This window comes from Tenrec ecaudatus, chromosome 10 (genome assembly GCF_050624435.1).
Source record: "Tenrec ecaudatus isolate mTenEca1 chromosome 10, mTenEca1.hap1, whole genome shotgun sequence".
NCBI lineage: Eukaryota > Metazoa > Chordata > Mammalia > Afrosoricida > Tenrecidae > Tenrec > Tenrec ecaudatus.
The window spans coordinates 80798069-80824807 of record NC_134539.1 but is presented as its reverse complement, the minus strand read 5'-3'; the positions used below and the strand labels follow the sequence as shown (position 1 = coordinate 80824807).

The following is a 26739-nucleotide window of genomic DNA, read 5'->3' as shown; positions in this document are numbered from 1 at the left end:
GGATGATGAAACTGGTGGTGAGCAGCGCTTTTCAAGAGCTTCTCTTTGGGCCAGGACCTGACAGTGGCAACGATTTACTGCACAGCCACTCTGGAGAAGGCTCAGTGGGCCGCTGATTTACACAGTATTTCTCAAGTTTAAATCCAGGAGATTTTCACTCCGCACCCCATCAAAGGAAGTCTCCTAAATTGTTGCTTTACTTAGCATAACGTGATGTGTGTTCCTCACCAAAGCGTGCCAACGGGCCATTCGAGAAAAAGAATAGCCATCGTGTCAACTCTGTGTTGAGTTTGCCACAGTGATGTGAAGTTTCCAGTTGTTACCCAAAGGCTGAGAACCAGGGTCATTCCTCTGCCTAGCAAGTCCCTCTTCTCTCGCAGAGGCTCCAGCATCTGTGGAAGAAGCGCTAGGAGAGAGAGAGAGAGAGAGAGAGAGAGAGAGAGAGAGAGAGAGAGAGAGAGTCCAGGCGTACATGTGCCCATGGAACAGACTCCGGAAGCATGGCAGCTACTAGTCACAAAAATTGGCCATGCCCACTGCATTTGGGGAACAAACACCAACCCACATCACTGCCATTGAGAGTGCTGCCACCAAAGGAAGGGTAGACCCGTGGAGTTCTGACACTAACTCTTTAAAGGGAGTAGAAAGCCGTGTCTTTTCTCTCACAAAGCAGGCTACAAATAATTCAACGTTGAAATGGGCAGGAGGTGGCAATTCTTAAGATGATGCACTGAGCTCAATGGATTAAATCCTGGAAAGTGCATTTTAAAAAGTTCTCTCAACTTTTTTGAGGGAGCTAGCAGGGTAGGTGGCTTTCCATATCTTTCTCATGATTGACTCATTCATTCCTTCACCCCATTTTGATGGAGCACATGCGTATAGGGCACTGTGCTGAGTGCAGGGGATAAAATGGCCATCAGAACAGGTAGCTCTTCCTCCTTCCGAAGCCCGGCAGAGGGCCAGTGCACAAAGGTCATGAGGGGCCGTAGTTTGCACTTGGAAGTGCAGTGCTGGGAGAAAAGAGAGGAATTGAATGTAGTCACCAAATTCCAGGATGGCATCCCAGGGGAGCAGAGGTTCGAGCTGGGTCCCGATATGCCCATTTCAAGCCTGTAGCCTACCACTTCCAATAGTAGAGTCTGCTCGCAGGCCAGATGTTCTCGCCTCTGAATGCCTTCATTTCTGGAGTGCTCACGAGCTGGCACGGGGCAGGTGCTCGACTTGCGTCATCTCCTCTTCCCTCTGTGATGACCTCCGGAGGAAGCTGGCACCATGTCCACTTTACAGGTGAGAGAGGAACTGGCTCAAGCCAGCCATCATCAAGTTTCAGATTCAGGTTTGCCTTTCCACTTCACCCAGCCTGTGGTGCCTGTGGGTTAGGCATCTCCCTGCTAGCCCAAGGTGTTGGGCTGTCAACTCCCCAGCTGCTCCTCTGGAGAAAGAGGATGCTGTCTTCTCCCAGGAAGTCTTGCATCAGTCTCAGAGGCCCCATAGAGGGTTGCTCTGAGTAGAAGAGACTGGATGGCAGCGGGTTGATGCTGCACCGTGAGGAGTCCTTGTGATTTAATGGTGAAGCGCTTGGTTGATTCAAACCCACCAGCTGTTTGGTAGGAGAAAAGGCCTGGCAGTCTGCTCCCATAAAGACTCCCACTGCTCCCACTACCATCAAGTTAACTCCAACTCATAGCTGCCCCGTGTAGAGTGTCCAAGGCCATACATCATCATAGGTCAAGACAGCCTCATCTTTCTCCCAAAGAGCAAGTGATGGGTTTGGACCACCAACCTTGTGGTTGGTTGTCCCTGACAACACCACAGCCTCGGAAATCATAATCTCCCCTATGTTGGCATTGACTCAGTGGTAAACAATTGCAGGGCACATAGATAACTTCTCCCCACTCCCTCCACCTCTCCTTTCTTTAACCTTTAGGATGGGGGGTGGTGAGGGTGGGAGGGGCTGCACTGTCCATGGAGAGGGAGTTTTTGCAGAGGTGCCCTTGGGAGGGAAGAGGGAGTGGACTCTGACTTGAGACAGTTGCAGTGTCTTCACATTGAATTGTGAATTCTCAGCCACCACCTGAGTTAAGTCACCTTTTCAGACTAATAGCAATTAGAAGTCAAGATGGGAAGAATTTAGTCTATTCGAACCATTATATTAAAACAAAAAACACAAGAGCACCGTGGGTGGCTGAAGCAAGGCTAGGGACTCACAGGAAGGTAGAGGGACGCTCCCTGAGCTGCGTGTAAGCACGTGGCTTCTTTCCTCTTTAACCCTCTCATTGGTACACAATCCACACAGCCTACGATTCAGTGGTTCAGTCGTATCAAGAGCTGTACCATCATTGCCACAATCAGTTCTAGAACATCTTCTTTCTTGTACTCGGTTATTAGCTCCCTATCCCCCCAACCTCCACTGCTACCCCCCCCAAACCTTTAATCCAGTTACTGTCTCTATAAAGTCACCCCTCCTGGATCTCATATACCTAAAAATATACAAAAAAGCCAACAACAATAACAAAAATAAAACAGAAAAACCTCAATCGAAAAGAAAGCCAAATATTTTTTTGAACGTCGAATAGACATTTAATGAAATTAAAGGAATTATTGCCAAAGTATTTTGAGAGTGATAAGAGCTGAGATGATCTAATCTTTGATACATTTTGAATCATTCATAGAACAAATGCAAAGACGTTGTGATTTGTCTGTTAGCCCAGAAGGATCCGGAACAGACCGGGGGTTGCTGGAGGTCGAACTGCCTGCCACCCTCTGTCCTTCGTGTTAGTCTTCAAGTTCTTCCCAATTCAAAATCCAAAAAGGGGATTTGGCCAGGTCTGACTGCCTCTCTTCCAGGAGTCTCAGCCAAAATCTTCTTGGCTCCTCCCATAATTTGGGGAGCATTCATATGGTCCTATTCTCCACCCAAAAAGGGGTGGGGGGCGTGCCAGAAGCGGTCCAAGTTGGGGAAATGCTGGGGTGGAGGTCTCGTGGTGGTTGCGAGCTCCTCAGTGACTCCGTGATTTTCGACCCTTGAGCATGTGGCAGAGGATGACCTGGACACCGGCCGCTGTGCTCAGACGCCGGAAACACCCGTGCTTGTGTTTGCGCTTGATATTGCTCGGCTGGTACTCGTTCCCGCGCGCCTTGCCCCGGGCTGGCTGCAGAGTGGGGAGGCCCCAGGCACCCGGGGGTCCCAGCCGCGCCCGAGGCTGGAGCAACCTGCCCCCCAGCAGTGTCGTCAACCTGGCAGCGAGGCCGCACAGGGACCCCAAAGACCCGGTCAAGGCAGCCATGTCCAGCGGCAGGTCACGCCGTTCAAGTCTCCCAAGAAAGCCAAATATTATTAAAAACTACAACAACTTTAAAATGAGTGAAAAGGGACATCAGATGATGTGGTGTGAAACTTTAACCTAACTACATCTGCCGTAGTCGGCCTTGCAGTGTGCTCACATCCCCCGCCTGTAGTCAGGGGGCATCCACTGGAGGCTTTTCCAGAGGGCGGGACTCCTTAGTCCCTGGACACTAAAGACAAGGAACGGAGTCTTTATTTTTGTGTGTGTCCTCGACTGAGCCATAAAGTGGCTACGGGAGTCGTCTTTCTACTCCAGTCCGTGGTGCTGGTTCCTCCGGAGCAGATCCAGCCTGCGGGCTGCAGCTCCGGGTGAGCCTGCTTTCTGCCCACTTCGCCTCCCTCCTGCCCTGCCTGGCTTGCTCTCTCTTCTGGCTTCCTGCTCTGATCACACAGTCTTCCTCCTGGGAAAATGAGTTGTAGCCTTAGGGAAAAACTGGGCCTTCTGGTTGTCAGATTTTAGTATTTCATTTGACAAGGGTGGGTGGACTTCATGGGGGGGGGGCTGCCCAGGGGAGGGGCAGGCCCACACTTCGCCCTCCTTCCTTTCACGCTCCTCTGAGACCCTCTTACTAGAGCCAGGGATCCTTTATACAGAAGTGATCATTCTAGCCGTGGGTGGAAGAGGGGCTCTTCCTGGAAAACCCTGGATACCCTTCCTTTCCCGGTGGAGGTGAAAGACGCCCTGTGCTGCTAAGGCTTGTGGTTCTGTGGCTTTCCTTCAGGTGCCCCCAAGGCTGGCTCTAGTTCAAAGTTCCAGAAACGGTGCGTTTAGGAGAGAAATGCTTTGCAGGGGCGTCAGAAAGTTTGTGGGGAAATGGAATTGACAGATAAGGCTCCCTCATCAGGTATCAGGCACCATCAGAACAAAAAATTATATCATAGTGAATGAGGTGGGGAGTACGGAGTGGAGACCCAAAGCCCATTTGTAGGCCACTGAATAACCCCTTGCAGAAGGGTGTCAGGGAGAAGAGGAGCCAGTCAGGGTGCAGTGTAGCAACGATGAAACATACAACTTTCCTCTAGTTCCTAAATGCTTCCTCCTCCCCACTATCATGATCCCAATTCTACATTACAAATCTGGCTAGACCAGAGGATGTACACTGGTACAGATAGGGAATCCAGGGTGGACCATCACTTCAGGACCAGTGGTGTGAGTGACTATACTGGGAGGGCGGAGGGAGGGTGGGTTGGAAAGGGGGAACCGATTACAAGGATCTACATGTGACCTCCTCCCTGGGGGACGGACAACAGAAAAGTGGGTGAAGGGAGACATCGGACAGGGCAAGGTATGACAAAATATTAATTTATAAATTATCAAGGGTTCTTGAGGGAGGGGGTAACAGGGAGGGAGGGGAAAATGAGCCGATGCCAGGGGCTTAGGTGGAGAGCAAATGTTTTGAGAATGATGAGGGCAATGAATGTACAAATGTGCTTTACACAATTGACGTATGTATGGATTGCGTTAAGAGTTGTATGAGCCCCAAATAAAACGATTTTTTAAAAAAGATAAGGCTCCCTTACTGGTTCCTTCAGCTTTCTTCCTTTTACCTCTAATGGGTCTGAAATCGGGGTGCGTCTTGAATAGACATACACATTCTGATATGGTGGTATTTCCCTCCTCCCTTCTTGCCTCTTCCTGGGGGATGGATTCCCCAAAAGACTATCTCTTACCATTCAGGACATACAGTGAAAACAAGAGTCTTTTAAAACATGGAGCCCCTTGGGAGAGCACAACTAAACGAATCCCCAGGAATGCTGCAGTGGGACCCACCGCCTTAAACCCCACATTATCCAGAAACAATGCAAGGCCCGCGGGGGCGGGGCGGGGGCGGGGCCCTGACAGGGAGGGCGCAATCCCTGCTTCCTCCTGCTTTGACTTGTGTTGTTTTCTGTGGGGGTGACATATTTGAGCAAGCCGTTCCTAAAAGGATCCCTCTTGCCATTCCTCCTCCAGCTTTGAGGTCACGCATATTAGCATATTTAGCAAGAGAAGCTTTCCTTTCCGTTGTGGGATTTGCTGGTGTGCGATCGTTCCTCTGAAGAAAGCCCTTTCCTCGTGCAAGTTGGTCCTGCAGCCTTTCTGAGGCAGCATCAGAGGGGGCGGCGGGCTCGGCTCCTTGGGGAGGTCCTGGCAGCACTTGGGCACACGCTCTGCTGGGGTCCGCACCCCTCAGCCTCTGCACACCTCACGGTCCACGGCACTGGGGACTCCCTGCGGAATTACGGTGGGTCCTCTGTGTAAATAACACAGGTGCGTCTAGCTGTTTGTCAGAATGGCTGGAAGCTTGTCAGATCAAGGACTGGCCTCCCCAAATCCAAATCTCAAAAAGGACAACCAAGAGGCCGTCCGAAAGCTCTTTGCTTGAAGGCTACCTTCAGAGTGTGGCCTGAAGTGTAGCACTCACTGCTCCCCCACTTTTCCTGGCTGCCCCCACCCCATCCCTTAATCATGTTGGCTGCAGGTGGAAGGTTGACTAAGGGACACGATATCGTTGTCATATTAGAAAGCCGACCAGGCCGTGACAGTCCATTAATGGATCAGTCTGGAGAAAAACTGGAAAGCCACCCTCCTCTTCCCCTCTTACACCAGCTCACTGTGCATGCCTGTCCCATAAAGCATTGCTCCTCACACTAATCATAGCACTCCCCCCATCCACCCCTCAGCCGGGCCCCTTAAGACTCCAGTCCTAGTTTCAGCCTTGAACGAGAATATTCCTTCCGCAGCGTGTGAGAAGGTGGCTTCTAAGTGAGACTCTGAACAAGGAGCTAAGCCTTTGATTTTTCTATCATGGTCTAGTTTCTGACTCTCAGAGTCTGTGCCAGGAGCTCACGGTGAAGCACAAGCCTTCCTGGTGGCCCCGACAGTGGGTTCTCGTGGACCTGAACACTCGTCCTGGTCCCCAGGCCTCAGAGCAGGAGGCCACGTCACTGTCCCCACAGGCGCTGCCCCTCTCAGGTGGCATTTCACACCCCATTGGACTTCTTGCTGCCCCTTGTACTGTCCCCCAAGCAAGTGTAACGAGCAACGTCCTGTGCTGACTCTCCAGCCTGCCTGGTCCGTTACAACAAAAGTTGCTCTTTTCTCATTAGAACCGCTTTGTCAGGGTGTCTTTAATCAAGGGCTTCCCAAGGGACAGTATTTTTAGAAGTTGTATTTTTCACACTCGCTCCCTTCCCCTTTTGGAAATGTTCTTCCCGGGGCCGAGTGAAAGGAACTAATGAGATGCCAGGAGAGTTGGGGCCAGTGTTAATTGGAGCAGGTCTGAAGGAAGCCGCTCACACCCCTTAAGCCATCCTGCTTACCTTGTGGTCCCTTTCTGTCTCTGTGCAGGTTGCCCAGACAGCAGATGGTGTGGACGCTGACCTCTGGAAAGACGGCTTATTTAAGTCCAAGGTTACCAGATACTTGTGTTTCACAAGATCATTTTCCAAAGAAAATGTAAGTCGAGCAGTGGCTCCCATTTGCTGAGTGAGCACGTATAATTTACATCCTTGTTTCATGTGTGTGTGTGTGAGTGAGTGAGTGTGTGTGTGAGTGTGTGTGAGTGTGTGTGTGTGTGAGTGTGAGTGAGTGTGTGTGTGTGTGTGTGTGTGTGTGTGCTGGTTTGGTTGTGGTGCTTTAATTATCTTCACGGTCATATCAGCTTATCTTTGGTTTCCAGGATGTGAGCAGACTCAGCAGCGCACACCGTGTTTCATTTACTAACAGTATTATTAGCCACATACCCAAGTGTACAGTGAATCCCATTAAAATGCCTGTTCTCAAAAGGAAATTTCCCTCTCAGCTCTCATTTGCGTACCTTTCCCCCAAGCCACAAATCACTGTGTCGTGGAATGTTCTGGTGAAGCTTGAGGCACAGCTGGTCCAGCGGAAGCCTTCCAAGAGGAGGATCCGAGTGCCTGGCCCTGTCTAAAGACATTGGTTTTGTTTCCAGTCTCTCTCACTCTCTGTCTACACACACACACACACACACACACACACACACACACACACACACACACGAGCCTGTCTATGACATATGACAGCTGGTTGGTTTTACAAGTGGAGATCTGAGTGTGCAGACTTCTTTTAGTGTGCTGTTGTTAATACTTGGGCACATCCCTTTGAGAATTTGAAAAGATTCTGTGTTAAGCTGGGTTTCCTAGAAAAACAAACTAGTGACCCTCATCTAGGTAAAAGAAAGAACTTGCTCTTCAAGACATGATTGTATATCGAGAAGGCGTCCCAGCCCAGTTAAACGCAAGTCTCTCAGTCCGATGCTCTTCAGATGCACACAGCTGCAGGCCGGTGACGCAGAAAGCTGGAGTGGGAAGCAGGGAGACCGCAGGCTGGGGGGTGCAGCGGCATCTGGATTCACGGTTGGTGGGAACATGGCAGGGCGGCGACAGGTCTCAGTGTCCGTCAGACAGCTCACATGGGGCTCCCTCTGGAGCCCCAGCAAGGATGAAGACAAAGGGCCAGTGAAAGAGAGAGAGAAGTGCCCAGTTTCTCTCTTCTAAAAAGGCTATACCTTCCAAGAAGCACCGCATCAGGCTGTGACCATGATCGACAGGCTGGCCTCCACCTCTGCAAGTGCAAGTTGACCTAACAGCTACCTGCCAGGGATCCCTGCTGAGGCCAACAGCTGGCTTAGGAAAAAGGGAACTCCCTGTGGTGAGGCTCCATTACCTTCTGAGGCCAATCTAGCTTGTCCAGTGCTCAGAAGAGTTTAAGTGAATGTCCAAGGTCACTGTCGTATCATTGTCCCTGCCTCCACCCCCACCCCCACCCCATAGAGAGAGCCGTTTTCACTTTCAGGTTGTGACATTTGATCTTTGACTTAGGTCTCTTGAGTATCAACTTTTGCTTTCTGAAATATTTTTCTTTAATTTGTTTTCACAAATTTCATTTTAACGGTAATGCACGTTCTTGGTTTTAAAACATAAATGCAATATCTCTAGTTCCAAGGTATCCAAGGGGAAAGTAACAGCCTTTCTCTCCACCAATAGCCCCCACAGGCCTGTGTCCTCAACTAGCAGACAGCACCTACTTTTAGGGCTATGGAAATTTGCCCTGACTTTAAGAAAAAAGACGAAACCAAAGGGAACTTGCAACAGTTCTTCACTATCATCTTCACTTGCTGCAGGTGCAGCTTGTAAGTCATTGAAGGCTTTTCTTGCCTGGAAGGCAGGTACTTACAGTTTGTGGGCACCTGGTCCCCCTGAGCTACAGACACAGGAGTGGATGGCCCAGTGGCCCGGGGCCTATGGGTGCTGGCTGTTGCCAAATCCTGAGTAGGGGCAGTCTAGAGGTAGTAAGTGTAGAAGTAGGCTTCTCTGGCACGCATTCTCCCATCAGTCCACGGACTGTTGTTCTTTGTGATGCTTTACTGGGAGATCGTTCCTAATATATTCAGGCCTAAGGGAGAAGCCTTAATCCCCACCCCCACCCCCACCCCACTCCCATAATTTCAGGAGTAGTAGATGCTTAATGGCAAGTACTGAGTTTTGTAACAGAGTAGGGGGTGTCCTGGTGTTAAAACACAGAAAACCTTTATAAAGGGTTTTTAAAAAAAAATTTTTTTTAGGCACTATAGCTTACTGTGGAGCCCTGGTAGCAGAGTGATTACACATTGGGCTGCTAACCGAAAGGTCAGCAGTTCAAAACCACCAGCTCCTCTGCAGGAGAAAGATGAGGCTTGCTACTCCTGTGAAGATTCCGTTTCAGAAGCTCCCGGGGACAGTTCTATAGGTAGCTATGAGTTGGAATGATCTTGAAGCAGTGAGTTTGGTTTTTGGTTCATAGCTTGCTGAGTGGCAGATGGATCCCATTATTTCTTGTCCAGATGACAGTGGCATGCTTACAGTGTCCTTGCTAGTTGCCATCCAGTCTTTTCCGATCCGTGCCTCAGGAGAGCTGGGCGCTAGAGGGTGTTCAAGGCGGTGACCTCTGAGAGCAGAGCACTAGGCGCGTTCTCTGAGAAAGCGCTGAGTAGGATCAAATGGCCAAGCCTTTAGCCAGTACTTGAATGAGAGCTTAACCATTTGTGCCACCGAAAGATTCCTAAAAATACTTTTGTGATGGTTCCAGCAGAGCTCTGGGACTCATTGTCCTGTCAGCAAACAGCTCCACATTAGGGAGCCCAGGCCCCACGGTGCCCACGTGGTACACTCTCCCAGCCCCTTGGTCCCTAGAGTCAACCTAAACTTTTCTGAATTCACTTTTAGCTTTTGTAATCTCTCCTCTGCTCGTGGGCTGCCTCTTTCTACAGAAGGTCAGTGCATTCATGGCCACACAGGGCCACAGGGATGGACTCCTGTGTTCACACCGTCTCCACCCTAAGTGGCCCCCTGGGAGTCACTACTGCTCTCTGCTTACTTGGCCTCTGTCTTCCCTGACTGAAGAGGCTTCCTATGGGAAATAGGAGGGCAGCCACAGTCTCTGTGATTGGTGTATTCGTTTTGTTGGACTTTTCTCCAAAGGCTGTAGCCTAGAAGAAGCCAGCATGCCTGTGAACAATGGCAGGTCTAAACATGGCAAAAGCCCCTGGTACATGTTCATTTGGGGTGTTACGGTCAAGTTCAGTCTAGAAAATGTGTTTACCGAATGCTGGCATTGTGTGTCTTCTTATCCCTGAGCTGGACAAGCCAGGAGTAGGCAGAGATGAAGGCATGTAAAGGGACCAGGGCAAGGGCCAGGGGCTGGAATCTGTGCCTTATTTGTTTGGAAGCAGGGGAATAAGGGCATTTTGTGTTCAGAAAGTGAATGACAGGACGGACCTACAGCAGGCCCCAAATGCTCTAGATCCAGGAGGAGGGGGAGGCTCCACTTGCCAGTCCAGGGGCGGAACAGGATGTCCTATGGTCCTGTCTCTCTATCTGAGCCAGGACTTCGCATAACATTTTTTTTAAAGCTGTACAGGGAGGGACATGGGATCTCAAGACTAGACAGATTCTTAATTAGGTGTCGTGAGCCTCCCAATGTAGGAGTTTGGGGAGACTCCTTAGGAACCTAAATTTCTTTTCCCCAATAATGCTATTAATCTAGGAACCTGGCTTTGGAGTGACATTGCTTCCTGTGGAAGGGACGAGATTAATTGCACTTTTCATGCCTTGTACTTTCTGCATTACCTGTAATAATAATGTACATAGATTAGGTAGGGAGGATATTAAACAGAAGGATTTATGAACATTTGAATATTAAGTTGGTTATCTGTGGCTACCTTAAATGCAAGGTTGTCAAAAATAATTACAGTATACTAGCAAATACTGGCTACCAGAGACAATATAAATACCCCGAGTCAGTGCACCTCGGGCTTCTGGCATGAATCATTTGCTCAACAAGGATTGGGAATACGTTCTTCATATTTATGAGGAGGAAATGAACGAGAGCCTGGGATGGGGTGGGGGAGGGGAGAGGAACAAGTGAAATTAATGGTGTCACAGACCTGCTGTGTGAAACCAGTGCGGCGGCGGCTCAGTGCAAGGAGGGCCCTCCCGGACTGCGGGAGGCTTGGACAGCGCAGCCTCCGCTTTGTATGCACGGGCCGGCCCTTCCCGCTTCCCTTAATGGCCACACCACTGACGCGCTGGTGATCAGGGACATTTTCAGAGAGCGTGGAGGGTGAGGTCGCTAAGTGGTTTGCAGTTGACTTCTGGAAAGCCCAACATGTCAAGCAGAAGACATGTGAGAAGGAGATTGATGAATGCCCATCCATCTGCAGGGCAGGGAAACATACCCAGTTGTTCATTTCTCAACCCAGAAAGCAGTGATGACATGGAAAAGCGACTACCAGGGGGGGGGGGGATTTATGATCGATTAGATCAGGCACTTCTGCCAGCAGCTGATGTTTGCTGGTTAGCATACCAAGTCCAAGTCCCTCCTGCCCAGGCAGATGCGTAGTTCACCAGAGAGGAGCCTCCACTTCCCACTTGCCGCGCTGTGCAGGGCCTTGGCTTCCTGAGACCCAGACAGCTGAACCGTGGCCGTGTGGATTGTTGGCCGGCCTCACCGCCCTCTCTGGGAGAAAGCAGTGCTTTGTGATTACACAGCCCTCCTAGCAACTGGCCTTAGGCGACAAATGCCGTTCTGACCTTTGCCGCTGAATCCAAGAGTGTATTTCATTTGTGAAGTGGGACTTACCAGGAAGGAATCATGAGCATCTACTACAGGCCGAGTGAGGCTCAGGTTCACGGCAGGAACAGATGTGGCCGTTGCCCTCACGTTTCTTGGAGGCTAGGAAGGAGGCAAAGACTAAACAAGTAATCGCACAGACTGAGAAGAAGAGTAGAGTACGCCGGGGAGAATAGCGTGCAAGAGTTAGGGGTCCTGTTGGCATTTTTTATGTCCAGGAGGTCGGTGACTTGGTTCCCCTGTGCCCAGAGAGAGGAGGAGGAGGAGGAGCTTCATTTGCTAAGCAAACCAGAAAGAAAGGCCTGAGGACAGGAGCTCACATGCAAAGTGATGGGCTGCCCAACTGGCTGTTGCCCAGGGAAGCAGGACAAGCCAGCTGAGAGAGTGCTCCTGCTGGCCTTTATCAACAAGAAGCTTCTGGAAACGGGGCATGTGACGTGCCCGGCAGCAGGGATTCAGGATTGGAACCCATAATTCTTTCCTTAACTGGCTCTGACTAGAGAGAAGGAGCGCTAAGCCTCCAATTACTCAGAAGGTTCTAATGAAATCTCTAAGTAAGACGGCCCCGTGTATTTAAGTTCAGCTTAGCAGCTCATTGCCAACGCAAGACTCAGCTGTGAGTGGCAGCACGTTTGCCGAGAATTCGCTCTCGCAATTAGAGAATGGTGTGCTATCGCGGCGAGCTATTTCCATCCTGGTTATGGCTACCGCGAAAGAGAAACTCTAAGAGGCCCTTTGTGCACGTCATTTTAGAAGATGTGTTATACGGAGGCAGCAGGGCTTTCCCTCTGTGTGAGTTTATGATTCTTGGGATTTTGTAAAATGGATCTAGCCACTGAAGTGTATGTCAGTATGCTGACTGGTGATCATTCAGAAGGATGATTGGTTCTCTGCTGGATTTAGATGCACCCACCCCCCCCAACACACACGCGCCCAGGAGCTCCACAAGGATTTTCTCTGCCCCTAAGTTCCGGCGCTGATCCTCAGACTGAGTGGCAGCCTGGGTCTAGGCTCTGTCTGCACAGCCACCCACTGCTAGGCTGGGTCTCTGGGCCCCCACCGTCTAGGAGCTGCTCATCCGGGTAACCCAGGCCAAGTCGAAGTGCGTTTCTTTGAAGTGCCACAGATAAAGCTCCTTCCCAGGAGCCCTGGAGCCCCTGTGTGATGGCTGGGGACATGACGTGGCACCTACTCTAATTAACCTGCTCTCGCAAAGCTCCACAAGTCACCGTGCTACGTATGCATCTTGAAGTCAAAATGGCAAAGTGACCACAGTCGTGGCTTAGATTAATAGTGTCTCTTTCCTTTCTTCCCAAGAGTCACTTAGGGAACGTGTTAGTGGATATGAAGCTCATTGACATCAAGGACACCCTGCCCGTGGGCTTCATCCCAATCCAGGAGACGGTGGACACACGTGAGTCACCCTTGGTCCTGCTCAGCACAGTGAGCGTTTATGTCCTGCAGGTAGATTTCTTTTTCACAGGGGTTTTCCTTCAGAAGTAAGGGCGCCACAGTGTCCCATGGTCAAAAGAAACAAGCCACGCTCACTACCACTGCTCGATGCTGACTCATAGCGGCCCTCCACAGCAGGGGCTAAAACTGCCGCCTGTAACTGTGACCGGAGCAGAACGCCTCATCTTTCTTCTGCAGGCTGCCTGGGAGTTTCCAACTGTTGACCTTGTGGCTAGCAGCCACTGCACGACACTCCCAGGGCAATTTGCTCTTAGCATGGCGCTCCCCAGAGACGCCACTGAAGTGGCTTCCCAGAAACAAAAGGGCGAACCTGGTTATAGTGCCTCTTTAGTCCGTCCTCCGGTTCCCCCAAAACTACACGGCACGAGACCTAGAAGAAAAAGAAAGAGAAGAGAAATCAATCAAATGATGTCCAGGGAATACAAGTGCAACACCACTGCCAGTTTGGGCTCTTTAACTGACCAGAAAATCCAGAACCAGCCAGACCACCAGGTGGAGCACACAGAAGATGGTTTGACCAGATGTCCTGGCCATGGGGAAGCAGGAGCTCCGAGGTCTCTGCCACACACACCAGTGAAGAAATAGTGCGGGACGTCTCTGGACATTTGTGCCTCTTCATTTCAACATGGAGAACTTACAGTGTTCTTTCCTTTTTAATTACTTGTTAGTCCACTTAAGCATACCCCCTAGAGTCAAGCCATACAGGAAAGAGAATCGGGCTACGTGGTTGGCTTGTGAAATCCTGCATCTCATTCTCTGTCGCAAATACTTTTTTCGATAATTGATCCTGTTGTAGACCTCTTGCTTTCTGCTGGCTCTTTGTTTGCTTGCTTTACATTTTTTAAACTAGATTTCACACAGACCAGGCTACCCCTATCTAGGCAGAGCCCCATACCTGTTATCTTAAATGAGTAGACTCCATTGTGTAATGCATTTTTCCAAGAGGACATCAAAAAGTTTGTGGCAATTTTTCAGTATCCTCTAGTTGAACTTTTCCACGAACTGTTTGAAGTCCCCTTGTATTTTTAAGTGGTCTTGCTCCCTTTGGGACATTGGGTTGCCTTTAGTGGTTTGTCGGAGCCCCAGTGGCGTCACGGCTTTGGGTTGGGCTGCTAACCACAAGGTCAGTAGTTTGGAACCCCTAGCTGCTGGGAAGGAGAAAGACAAGAACTTCTATTCCTGTAGAGTCGCAGTCTCAGAAACCCACAGGGGCAGTTGGACCCTGTCCTACAGGGTCACTAGGAGTCGGAATCCACTTGATGGCAGTGAGTTTGGTTTGGCCTTTTGGTGCAGTGTGTGTATGTATTGACTGCTAATCATAATGCCTAAGGCTTAGCGTGTATTGACTGTGTGCTGAGCCCGATGATAGCTACTTTACATACGACTGTATGCTCTCAAGATGATGTCAAGTCACCGCAACCCTACAGGATAGAGGAGAACTGCCCCCACGGGGTTTCCCAGGCTGAAACCACAGGCCTTACCCCCCACGGGGCAGCTGGTGGGTTCCAACCGTCGCCCTTTCATTTCGCAGTGGAGTGCTTAACCCCCGCGCCACAAGGATTCCATCGAACCTTCGGAAGGCCTTATTTACAAGTGGAAGTTATCAGCCGCTATTTCCCTTAGGTGGAAACTGAGGCACATAAACTTCTTTGGGATTAAAGAACTAGCCCAGGCCACACATGCAGAAGGGGAGAGTAAGAACGGGGACTAGAATGCACGCAAGGCTTCCTGGCGGCTCCTGCACTCTTACCCACAATGCCATGCCTGTTATCCGCCATCTACTCCCTTTGCAGATACGCTGTACTTACAGGCGTTGCTGATGTTTTTGTTAGGTGCCCCCGACTCTTAGCACCCCTTTGTACCACAGAACAAAGCGGCTGCCCTGCACCATCCTTCCACCAGTTGGCTCTGTTGGCGCCCATTGTTTTAGCTGCAGCGTCAGTCCATCTTATTGGTTGATGGTCTTCTCCTCTCTCACCGACCTTCTACTTTACAAGCCTAGGGCTTTGGAAGCAACCACTTCACGGACGTGTAATCTGCATATCATGCAATTTTCCCATTTAAAGTGTCCAATTCCATTTTAGTCTATTCACAGAGTTGAACAGCCAGCCCCATAATCCATTGTAGAATATTTCATCCCCCTGAGAACCATGCCCCCCATACCTGGGCTCACTGACTGCTGCCCCATACCTGGGCTCACTGACTGCTGCCCCATACCTGGGCTGACTGACTGCTGCCCCATACCTGGGCTCACTGACTGTTGCCCCCATACCTGGGCTGACAGACTGCTGCCCCCATACCTGGGCTCACTGACTGCTGCCCCATACCTGGGGCTGACTGACTGCTGCCCCATACCTGGGATGACTGACTGCTGCCCCATACCTGGGATGACTGACTGCTGCCCCCATACCTGTGCTCACTGACTGCTGCCCCCATACCTGGGCTCACTGACTGCTGCCCCATACCTGGGCTGACTGACTGCTGCCCCCATACCTGGGCTCACTGACTGCTGCCCCATACCTGGGCTCACTGACTGCTGCCCCATACCTGGGGCTGACTGACTGCTGCCCCATACCTGGGATGACTGACTGCTGCCCCATACCTGGGATGACTGACTGCTGCCCCCATACCTGTGCTCACTGACTGCTGCCCCCATACCTGGGCTCACTGACTGCTGCCCCATACCTGGGCTGACTGACTGCTGCCCCCATACCTGGGCTCACTGACTGCTGCCCCATACCTGGGCTCACTGACTGCTGCCCCATACCTGGGCTCACTGACTGCTGCCCCATACCTGGGCTCACTGACTGCTGCCCCATACCTGGGCTCACTGACTGCTGCCCCATACCTGGGCTCACTGACTGCTGCACTCAGGGCCTTCGGAGGCCGGGCCATCAATACTCTTCCAGATGCCTGGTCACACAAGGAGGGTGGGCTCAGGGTGGTCTGTCTCTCCATTTTAGTTGCCGACTCACTTCCCGGAAGCTTTTACCCAGAGAGGGCAAAGCCCAGTTTGACCAGACACACCACGTGGTCAGGTCTGTGCAGTGTGAGAGCAGTTGCGGCCCTGGTTTTATAAAGTCAGCAACAAAGACGAGATTCCTGTCATTAATTTAAAGTGCAGTTTGCTTGCTGCAACCCATAGCACTTAAACATGGGGAGACTGTTTGTTTTAGTAAAGCGCTCTGTACTTTCTGTGTTCATTAGCATGACTGAACACATTCCTATTGACTCTGTATAATATGTTTACTTAACATTAGGCCTGCTTAAGCAAGTGTAATTAGTGGCTCCATTTCCTACCCCGAGTTTGCTGTAGAGAAAGGACGAGAAGGGTGTAGCAAACACAACAAAAGACCTGCATCAGAATTTACCTGGAGGAAAGCTTTTCTCCGCTTCATACTTTCAAAGGCCCGATCTCATCAACTAATAGTTTAATGTTTGAAGGATATCGCCTCTGCCTTGTTAGAGACCATCATATTTTGGGTCTGGATTCAGAACATTATTAGCCACAGCTTGCAGGTCTGTTCAAGCCTCCAGACTATTCGCCTGTGAAACAAAACCACAAAGTTTCTGGGAAAACCTCCAAAAGACTCAAAACCCATTCCCTCTCTGCTCCCATACCCCCCAAAACCAACTACTACCCGCAAGATAACACCAACGATTTGAATTACTTTCATGGTAAAACCATCCAAAATCATCTAATAAGTGGGAGGACGGGATTACCCTCCCCCTTCCCATCCTCCTCTGATTTGAAGGTACTGTTGAGTCTGTTGTGTTAGCTCATTTTCATATTTCCTGCCACAGAACTGAAAGCTCTTGAAAGTCAACACCAAAAACTAAGATAAAGCATGTGCCAGAAACTTACTTGTAATAATGATGATGATAAGAACAAGTCTAGCCATTCTTTCTTGAACACTTAGTGGTGGCACACATGGTTAAGCACTCCACTTCTAACTAAAAGGTTTGTGGTTTGCATCTACTTAGCGGTGCCGCACAAGAAAGGCCTGGTCATCCCCCCTGAAAGTCTGTAGCCATTGAAAACCCTGTGGAGTGAGGCTGTGCTGTGAAACCCATGGGGTTGCCAGGAGTCAGGACCAGCCCAGTGGCGGTCACATTTGGCCTCCACCCTTCCTGTGGGGTGTGATCCCAAGAGCTCCTTTACCGATCATGAAATGAAGGGTCATAGAAGTCACACTTAAGGACCCAATGTCAGAAAACGATGAAGTTGGAATTCCAACTCAGATCTGCCTAATTCATGAGACTGATGGCAGTTGATAGAAACTCATGCTTAAAAGCATAAATGAACCAACAAAGAGCATTTGACTGGTCACAACTGGGGGTTGCAATGGTGCCAGCTCTTCGTTCGAACGCTCGGTAAGAGAAAAGAACCACATACCGATCTTTCCTTCCCTGTACAAACCACGCAGGGAGACGGAAACTGAAGAGGGCAGACTTTTTCATTTCAGCAGGAAAACACTCTGGCTAATCCATGCAGAAGGAAAGACAGAATTTTAAAACTTGCCATACTGCAACCTTTTGTGGACGTGTGGGTCAGTCATCGGGGGTGAGGAACCGCTCAGGGAAGGCGTTGGGAGGTTGCGCCCATGTGGTCAGGCCCCAGCAAGAGTGACACAGGCCTTCTGACTTGATGTCATAACAGGGGTCCTCAAACTTTTTAAACAGGGGGCCAGTTCACTATCCCTCAGACCCATTGGAGGGCTGGACTATAGTTTTAAAAAAAACTATGAACAAATTCTTATGCACACTGCACATATATTATTTTGAAGTAAAAACCAAAATTGGGCAAAAATACCCAGCCGGCCGGATAAATGTCCTCAGCGGGCCGCATGTGGCCCGTGGGCTGTAGTTTGAGGACCCCAGCCATAAGAAGTACAGGAACCCCTTATGAAGTGTTTGAGCCCAAAGTGTCGCACCTGAATCTTGTCAAGCCTTCAGCTCCAGCCCCCAGTTTATATGGCATGCAAGGCCAAAGCAGGGTGGGGTGGTTGGGGAAGGGCAGTTAGTGAGTCAATTTGGCATAGTGGTTTAAGCATTGGGCTGCTAACTACAAGGTCAGCAGTTTGAATCCAGCAGCCACTCCGAGGGAAAAAGTTGAGGCTTTCCATTCCATCAAAGAGTTCCAGTCTTGGAAAGCCCCAGGGGCAGTTCTGTCCTCTCCTACAGGATCTCTGTGGGTCAGCATCAACTTGAGGGCAGTGAAATCAGTGCCCTGAAGGAAAAAGGACAAGGCTCTGTGGGCGAGAGGTGCCTGCAGAATACAAAGGGTTTCAGAGCTAAACCGCAAAGTGCAGCATGGACACATTGCCTAACTCCTGATCCAGACACGCCAACAGTAAAAGGACACTGTGGAGATTCAGGAAGGACATTGGAATCTAGCCTTATCCATTGGATGGTATTAAGGAACGATAACTAACGGTGTGTCACCTACTGAGGTGTTTATGGTGACATGACCTGGTCATCAGGGACTCATTTTAAATACTCCAGCAAAAACAAAGGAGTGGGAGTCAGGGGGTGGAGGGGCCATGCATGTGGCCATTGCTGGTAGTGGTCCAAACGTGGAACTATCAGGACCCAGAGTGGGTAGGTAAGGTGCCTGGTGGCTTGGGCAAGTAAGAGGAGATTTGGGTCATGGTGCTTGGGAAGCAGGCCGGGGGCTCATTAGGAGGCTGCCCTTCTTTGAAGAGGTACGGGTACTCCTGGGAGCCCCTGCTTGGCAGGGGGTGTTTGAGGGCAGCCACTGACCGATGCCTGTTCTGTAATGGCAGCCTGCCCACTGTGGCCCTAAGGTTGGCGGGGCAGGTAGAGCCCAGCCCTGCTGTTGGGGTCCAGATGGACAGTCCCTTCCACTGCGGAGCAGGCAAGGTGATAGGGAGCCAGGGTGAGATCTGGGCGTCTGTGGAACCCTCAGACCTTCTCTGTGTCCTGTTCTTCAGAGGAAGTGGCTTTCCGCAAGAAGAGGCTATGCATTAAGTTTATCCCACGGGACTCAACTGAGGCTGCCGTCTGTGACATTCGAATCATGGGCCGGACCAAGCAGGCGCCCCCTCAGTACACTTTTATCGGGTAAGTCTTCACAACACAGAGCTCATTCGCGTCTCACAGGGAGGAAGTTGGAGAACTTTCAGAGAGGCCCAGAGGCTCTTTGTGGTCTCAGTCTCTCTCTCTCTCTCTCTCTCTCTCTCTCTCTCTCTCTCTCTCTCTCTCTCTCTCTCCAGTCTCTCTGGCCCTCGCTCTCATCACTGCTCTTCCCACTTATGTTGCAGCAGGTCCAAGAGGCCATGGTTGCAGACCTCCCATGCCTTTGTTCATACAGTTTGCTCCTCCCCCTGTCCCGAGTGCTTATTCTCTAAGCTCCTCTGGAGCCTTCTCAGATGCCTCAACATCAAGATCAGCTCTTGTTGATACTCCTGGGCCTCCACTCTCCACAATGTTTATTCACCCACTTGGATGGTCTTAAAGGAGCTCTGGTGGTGTAGTGGTTATGAATTGGACTGCTAACTGAAAGGCCAGCAGGTCGAAACCACCAGCCAGCTCCAACAGAGAAAAAATTACTCTCATAAAGAGTTACAGCCTCAGAAACTCACGGGGACAGTTCTACCGTGTTCTGTAGGGTCACTCTGAGTTACAGTTGACTTGATGGCAGTGAGTCGATTTGCTTTTGAATGGGTGAGAGTTTGACTGCTAAGTGCAGGGCTGATGCTTCAAATCCGCCAGCCACACCACAGGAGGAATCTCCTCCCTTAAAGATTTATAGCCTCAGAAACCCTCTAGAGAAGTGGTTCTCAACCTGTGGGTCATACCCCTTTGGGGGTTGACTGACCCTTTCACAAGGGCCACCCGATTCAGAACAGTAGCAAAATTACAGTTATGGTTGGGGGGTCACCACAGCATGAGGAACTGTATGAAAGGGTCACGGCCATAGGAAGGTTGGAACCACTGCTCTATAGAGTCTATGCGTTGGAAGTGACCTGGTGGCCATGGGCTTGGTTTTTCTTTTTCTTTTTTTAAAACCATTTTATTAGGGGCTCATACAACTCTTATCACAATCCATACATGCATCAATTGTGTAAAGCACATGTGTACATTCATTGTCCTCATCATTCTCAAAACATTTGCTCTCCACTTAATCCTCTGGCATCAGTTCCTCATTTTCTCCCCTCCCTCCCCCCTGCCCCTGGACCCTTGATAATTTATAAATTATTATTCTGTCTTATCTTGCCCTGTCCGACATCTCCCTTCACCCCCTTTTCTGTTGTCCGTCCCCCAAGGAGGTCACATGTAGATCCTTGTAATTGGTTCCCCCTTTCTAACTCACCATCTCTCTGCCCTCCCAGTATCGCCACTCACACCCCTGGTCCTGAAGGGATCATCCACTCTGAATTCCCTGTGTTTCCCGTTCCTATCTGTACCAGTGTACATCTTCTGGTCTAGCCAGATTTGTAAGGTAGAATTCAGGTCATGATAATGGGGCAGAGGGGAAGCATTTAGGAACTAGAGGAAAGTTGTATGCTTCGTTGTTGCTACACTGCACCCTGACCTACTTGTCTCCTCATGGGCTTGGGTTTTTCATTTTTGTCCCATTGGACTGAAGATACTGGGTGAATTGGTGAAGATAAGCAAGGATCCACCTCTCATGGGTTTTATGTTCTAAAAGGGAGAGACAAGCAATAAGCAGGAAATAAATCAGACAATGTATCTAGTCGGAAGGAGCCCTGGTGGTCTAGTGGGCTCCGCGCTGGGCTGCGGGCCATGAGGTCAATAGTTCAAAAAACAAGCTCTTCTACTCCTGTAAGAGCGAGTCTCAGAAATGCACCCTGTCCTGCAGCGCTGCCCCGAGTCGGACTCGACTCGATGCCAGTGAGTCTGAGTGAGGTCATGGGGAGATGAAGCACAGCCGTGGCATGTCAGCTGCTCTGGCTGGGCTGGTCAGGAAAGGGTGACATTTGAGTAGAAACCTACATGTCAAGAGGAAACCAGCCAGGCAAAGATCTGAAGACGGAGCCTTAGTCTAGATAGAGCAGACAAGCAAGTATAACACTGGGAATGAACCTGGTGTTTTTGGAAAACAGACCAGTGTGACTGGGGAACCAGCCAGGGAAAGAATGTCAGGGATGAGAGGCCACCTGAAGGGACCCAGTGGCAGTTGAACTTTTCTCCTGGGTGCACTGGAAAGGCGTTGGTGGGCAATAAGGAAGAAGTGAATATCACATGATTACATGGTAACTCCGCGAACACTTCTTGGTCTGGTGCAAACCTTTCCTGGCCACTAGTAAACTAGAGCTTAGATCTGGGTTCTTACATGCCGTGTCGTTTCCACCCTGTTTTCAGAGCGCAGGGGCTGGTGTTATATTTGCTTCATAAGCTGCTTCATAGGACACTTAGCCTCTCATGCCAGGCTCTTTTGATCATAAGTGACAGGAAGCTCAGCCTACTGGCTGGAACAAAAAGAATTTATTGGCTGACGTGGATTCAGGGGAGGGGGTAAGATTGGTTTCAGGGGTGGATGGATTGAGATGCTCAGAGAAGGTCACAAGGATCCAGTTTCTCCATCTCTACTTTCTCGCTGCAGTTCTGCCAAGGTGGCTCCATTCTAAGTCACATTTTCCCCAGGGGGTGCATGGCAGTACAATCGCTCGCCTACTGCCCATGCAGGCTCAGGTTCTCCGGGCAAGAACAAGTCTATGTGCCTGATAATGCAAAGGAAAGTTCTGAAATCCAGTCCCACTGGTCTTCCTCATTTCAGCTAGGGTCTTGTGTACTCTGTTGGGAAATATCATTCTGTAGTCAGCCAGACCTGAACTGGCAAGCTGGCAATAGATTGATTAAGATAGATAGATAGATAGATAGATAGATAGATAGATAGATAGATAGATAGATAGATAATCAGAAGTGGATGATGCTAGCTATCAGAACAGTAGCCAATTTCACTATGATCAGTTAATAGACTTTTGAGTCTGCCCTGTCATTTCATGTGGGAGGTGGTGCTTCATCCCCCAGCTATTCTTTCCAGGCACCGAGTTTGTCACTGTGGTTCCCAGGGATGGGTCCTCCTTCCCTTTTGAGGTTGGCATCCTGGATCTGGTCTGTGCTCTGTTTGGATGGTTGGTCTTTTGAGCCCGGAGCCTCTTTTGTCTTGACTTTATCAGCCAGAGCCTTTCCTCTGACACTGGCCACGATTCAGGCAAATAGACAAGAGCTGTAGCATTTTCTTGAAGCAGTTAGTAGCAGGTATCACAGAAAGACATGCTTTTTAGCATGGCCCTTGGACATTTTCTTGAGATTCTTTAGTGATGGAATCTGGCTGCTCTGTCTCAAGAATCTCTGCTTCTTTGGACCTCTGTGATCATTTCCTTCATACTTGCTCCAAAAACCTGTTTTACCACATTGTTTAATTATGTAAACAGGATTATAGGAGTAGGAAACAATTAAGAGAACAACCATAGTTCCAGTGCCTTAGAAGCAGCTGTTTCTTTTTGGTTTTGTTTTTATAAATCATTTTATTGGGGCTCATACAACTCTTATCACAGTCCATACATACATCAGTTGAGTAAAGCACCCTTATACATTCATTGCCCTCATCATTCTCAAAAGTCACCTTCCACTTGGGTTCCTGGAATCAGCTCATTTTCCTTTTTTCTCTCCCCCTCCCTCCCCACTCCCCCATCCCTCATGAGCCCTTAATAATTTATAAATTATTATTTTATCTTATCTTACACTGCCCGACATCTCTCTTCACCCACTTTCCTGTTGTCCATCCCCCAGAGAGGAGGTTAAATGTAGATCCCTGAGATCAGTTCCCCGTTCCTATACCCCCTTCCCTCCCAGTATCGCCACTCTCACCGTTGGTCCTGAGGGGTTCATCTGTCCTAGATTCCCTGTGTTTCCAGATCCCAAATGTACCGCTGTGCATCCTCTGGTCTAACCAGGTTTGCAAGGTAGAGTTGGGATCATGATAGTTGGAGGGGAAGAAACGTTCAAGAACTAGAGGAAGGTTGTGAGTTTCATTATTGCTACACTGAACCCTGAGTGACTCATCTCCTCCCTACTACCCCTCTGCAAGGGATGTCCAGCTGTCTACAGATGGGCATTGGGTCCCCATCATGCACTCCCCTCATTCACGATGATATGATTTTTTTTCCCTGCCTTTGTTGCTTGAAATCTGGTCCCTTCGGCCCTTCATGATCACACACGTTGGTGTGCTGAGAAGCAGCTGTTTACATGCAAACAGTAGAAACCAACAGTTTAGTTCAGAGCTTTTAAAGTCTCATTTCAGTTATTATGCATATTTTTAATGACAAATAATACCATTTTTAAAGTGATCTAAAATTCTAAAGAATAGATTTTTACCACGTCTTGATCATCAAAACTAGAAACCTTTTGCTTTTGAATCCTGTTGAAAAGGTTGCTGAATAAAATACGTTTTCGTTTCATCTTGGCACAACAATCCTTTCCCAGATGTGGGGGGATATCCAGTGTTATTTTTAAGGAAGAAAAGAGAATTCAGTCCTCAGAACTCGAAGTCACTTGTTCTTTGAAAGTGGCACAATTCCACACGCATGCTTGGCACATCAGCCGGAGAAACAGAAGCCTTGGGCTCAGAATGGCGCCTCGGAGGCCTGAAGCCTTGGAGCCACTGACGAAGATGCAGTGGACACAGGGAAGCTGGCTGGACCCGTGCTCTAGTAGACTTCATTGTGGTTTCAGAGCAGATCTTATGGTGTGCTGCACAGCCTACTAGAAGTGACCACAGAGGATATCTGTTTCCAAGTTCCAAAGAGAGGACAACCTTCTCCACCAGACCTGAAGGACCCAGGTCTATGGAGCAGTGGAGAAGGTCAAAGCCAGAGGGGGCTGAGACCACCCTGCTGCCATCCTGAAGGGAGGACCTGCCTCAGTCACTCACAACTGTGAGATAGGGCCCGGTAGTCGTGAGCATCTGAGACCCTCTGGGGGGTCCTTTCTTAGTTGAGGTGGTTGGTGAGGCATGTACCTGGGGCTTTGTGGTTTGAAGATGCCCCGGAAACACAGCAGGAGATTTGTTGACCTTGAGGATGAAGCCAATCGTAGGTAACATCTTCGCTTTAAGGGACTCTCTCTTGAAATAATCAGTCCTCGGGAGGCACGAACATTTCGAACTCAACTCTTCACCTACCCACCAGTGGCTCAGTGGCAGAAAGGCTTGGTGACCCACTTGCACAGCGATTAGGGCCAAGCAGACCCCATGAAGCAGCTCTGCTCTGTAGCACATGGGGTCGCTGGCAGTCCAATTGAACTCGGTGGCTGTGGGCTTGGGGTTTGTTGTTTGGATCCTGAAATGGGTGCGTGTTGTAGAGTAGGGCAAGCCTGATTCTTCTCCTGGTGGAAAACCAGGCATGCCTGTCTCTCAGTCCGTTTACCCATCTGCCTCATCCCAATTCCACAAAGGATTTGAAGTAGATGACCACACACATAAACACCTCCTACAACGCAGTGGCAAAGAACATTAAAAAAGTAAGCCAAGAAGCATGGCAGTCGGAATAAATTTCTCATCGTGAAGAAGATGGCTGGGCCGACAAGTCCTGCCTCGATAAGAGAGTTGCCCTCCCACTAGACCCCGAACCTCCCAGGAGACCCAGAGAACACCGGAGGGTGATGTTGGTGATCGTGTGTGGGCAGGGATTGAGTACAGGCCTCTGCTTCTTGACGCTTTCAAATGAGTTGGTCTGCTTTGTCACTGTGGCAAGTGCTTTGGGGTCAAAGCTGCACCTTAAAGATCTCTCTTTTCTCCTGAAGGGAACTGAACAACATGGGGATCTGGTATCGAATGGGCCGAGTACCAAGGAATCATGATTCATCTCAACCCACGACGCCTTCCCAGTCATCCGCTGCTTCCACTCCAGCCCCCAACCTCCCCAGGTGAGGCCTTGCCCTCAGTGCCCCTTGCTGTCCCCTCATGCCACAGCTGTGTGGTCTGGAGTCCCCGTGTCACGTTTCCGAGTACCTTCACAGAACACCTGCAGCATCTAGCTGAAAACCCAACCAGGCAATCTCTCCTTTGAGAAGGTTGTGACGAGACCGTGCATGTGTCCAGGCCATTCTCGATTGTTTTGTACATATTCTGCCGGCCCCTGCGGTAGGAGTGGAGACAGCCCCAAACCGCCTACCGCAAAGGGCTCAGGGCTCCACACACAGAGAAGACAGGCTTGGTAGCCGTGTAGTTTGGGGTCAGAGGCCTGAAGAAGGTGGGATTTCTCCTCTGCCTCGATCGGCAGCTCACTTGGAGCCCAGGAAGGCTGGTAAGTAACTATGCTCATTTTCACAGGGTTTCTTTTCTCAGAGAGCCAAATCGATTTAAACAATGGGTGCTTGGGGCACGAGAGAGTCGTGGGGAGCTTTTCAGAGATGTGTGTTTTAATAATCGTCACCACAAAGGAACCTGGCCAAGGAACTGGCTTATCTCTACAGCCGGTTCAGGCACAGTAAAGGTAACAGCAGCTCCTACGTCGTCGCAGAAAGCAGATGGTAAGAACAGTCTCTGGTGACAAAGAGCCTGGCATCGCCAGGAGCACACTGACGGCAAGGAGCACACGGCAGTGATGGACCGAGTTTGAGAAAAGGCATTAAAAAGTAAATAATCTAAGTAAGAATGGGTGAGACAGCATCTTGGAGGGTCTGATGTGTGAGAATGAGCCTAGAAGCTTCCATGTCAAGGAACAACACTTAGCAGGCTCTGTCTGGAATAGGGGAGTGAAGGGGGCACCAGCGACTTCCTCCTCCAGGCCACACCAAGCCCACACCCCGCCCTCGGGCGGCAGCAAGTTGGGGTGCACCAGCTCTCAAGCTGTTCTTCGGCACACAGCACCCTCCCCACCCTCCACTACGTGCTGTCGTGAGCCGCCACCCAGAGGACACTATCCTTGGGAAAACCCCTCCTATTAAAACTATCTGGACCCAGCGTGAGAAAGACTTTGAGAGTTTCAGGCGGTTCCCGGGCTGGTGAGCGTCAGGTCCTACTCTCCAAATGTTTTCAGTTCCACTCTGGCATATAAAGACAGGAGTGGCCACGAGCTTCCCGGGGATGCAGGCTTGGGCAGCTGGGCTGCTTTTGTGCTCCAAGCATGAGCATGGCTCAGGTGCACACTGGCCTGTTCCTTTCTCATGGACAAGAACCCGTCACAGCTGGGCGCTGGAGAGCACTGCTGAGGGTCACCGGCACCTGGGCTTACCGTCTGTAAGCCCAGCCCTGTCACCTGTACTCAGGCCCATCGTCCATGCAAAGGTCAGCTCAAGTCCACTTTGTCTGCCCAGGGTCAGTGTAAGCCCATCATCAGCCAGCACTCACGGTCATTGGTTGTTGTCTTGGGCGTCTGAAAGTCCTTGTTGCCTGGAAGTAGTCACAGTTGCCTCCTGTTGCCCATGTATGATCTGAGGTGGTCAGAAGTAAGTCCCACCACAGGGCAGGCGAGAACATCCCATTGGATGGAGAAAGAACAGTGCTGATCCTTGCAGCCGAAGCGTGGAGCTTGATCTCCCAGGGCTCTTCTGACGCTGAGGAGATGGTCACTGGCGTCTGAACAAAGGGCCTGTGTGTTTGATAAGCTCCTGTTTGAAGGTTTATGGTTTACAGTGGCTGCAGGGAAATTGCACCCGTTCTGTTTTACTTGCCAAATAAAACAAATGTCAAAATAGTCAACATAAAATGTGTTCTAATTTGGCTGAGTTAAGCCAGCCAGTATGCAGTGGGATAATTGAATGTTACATTAAGGCTTCCCAGTAAAAGCCCCTGGTCTGCCCCAAGCTTGCCTCT

General features: G+C 50.1%; 1 protein-coding gene across 2 annotated transcripts in view; it reads left to right on the top strand.

Annotated features, from left to right (window-relative positions):
- The window catches only part of MVB12B (multivesicular body subunit 12B), a 174692-nt gene that overhangs the window by 37565 nt on the left and 110388 nt on the right, over positions 1–26739 (top strand). For both annotated transcript variants that reach the window (XM_075560772.1, XM_075560771.1), the window contains 4 exons: positions 6678–6785; positions 12777–12873; positions 18887–19016; positions 24726–24848. In XM_075560772.1, coding sequence (XP_075416887.1) covers positions 6678–6785; positions 12777–12873; positions 18887–19016; positions 24726–24848 — 458 coding nt within the window. The remainder of the gene's footprint in view (positions 1–6677; positions 6786–12776; positions 12874–18886; positions 19017–24725; positions 24849–26739) is intronic.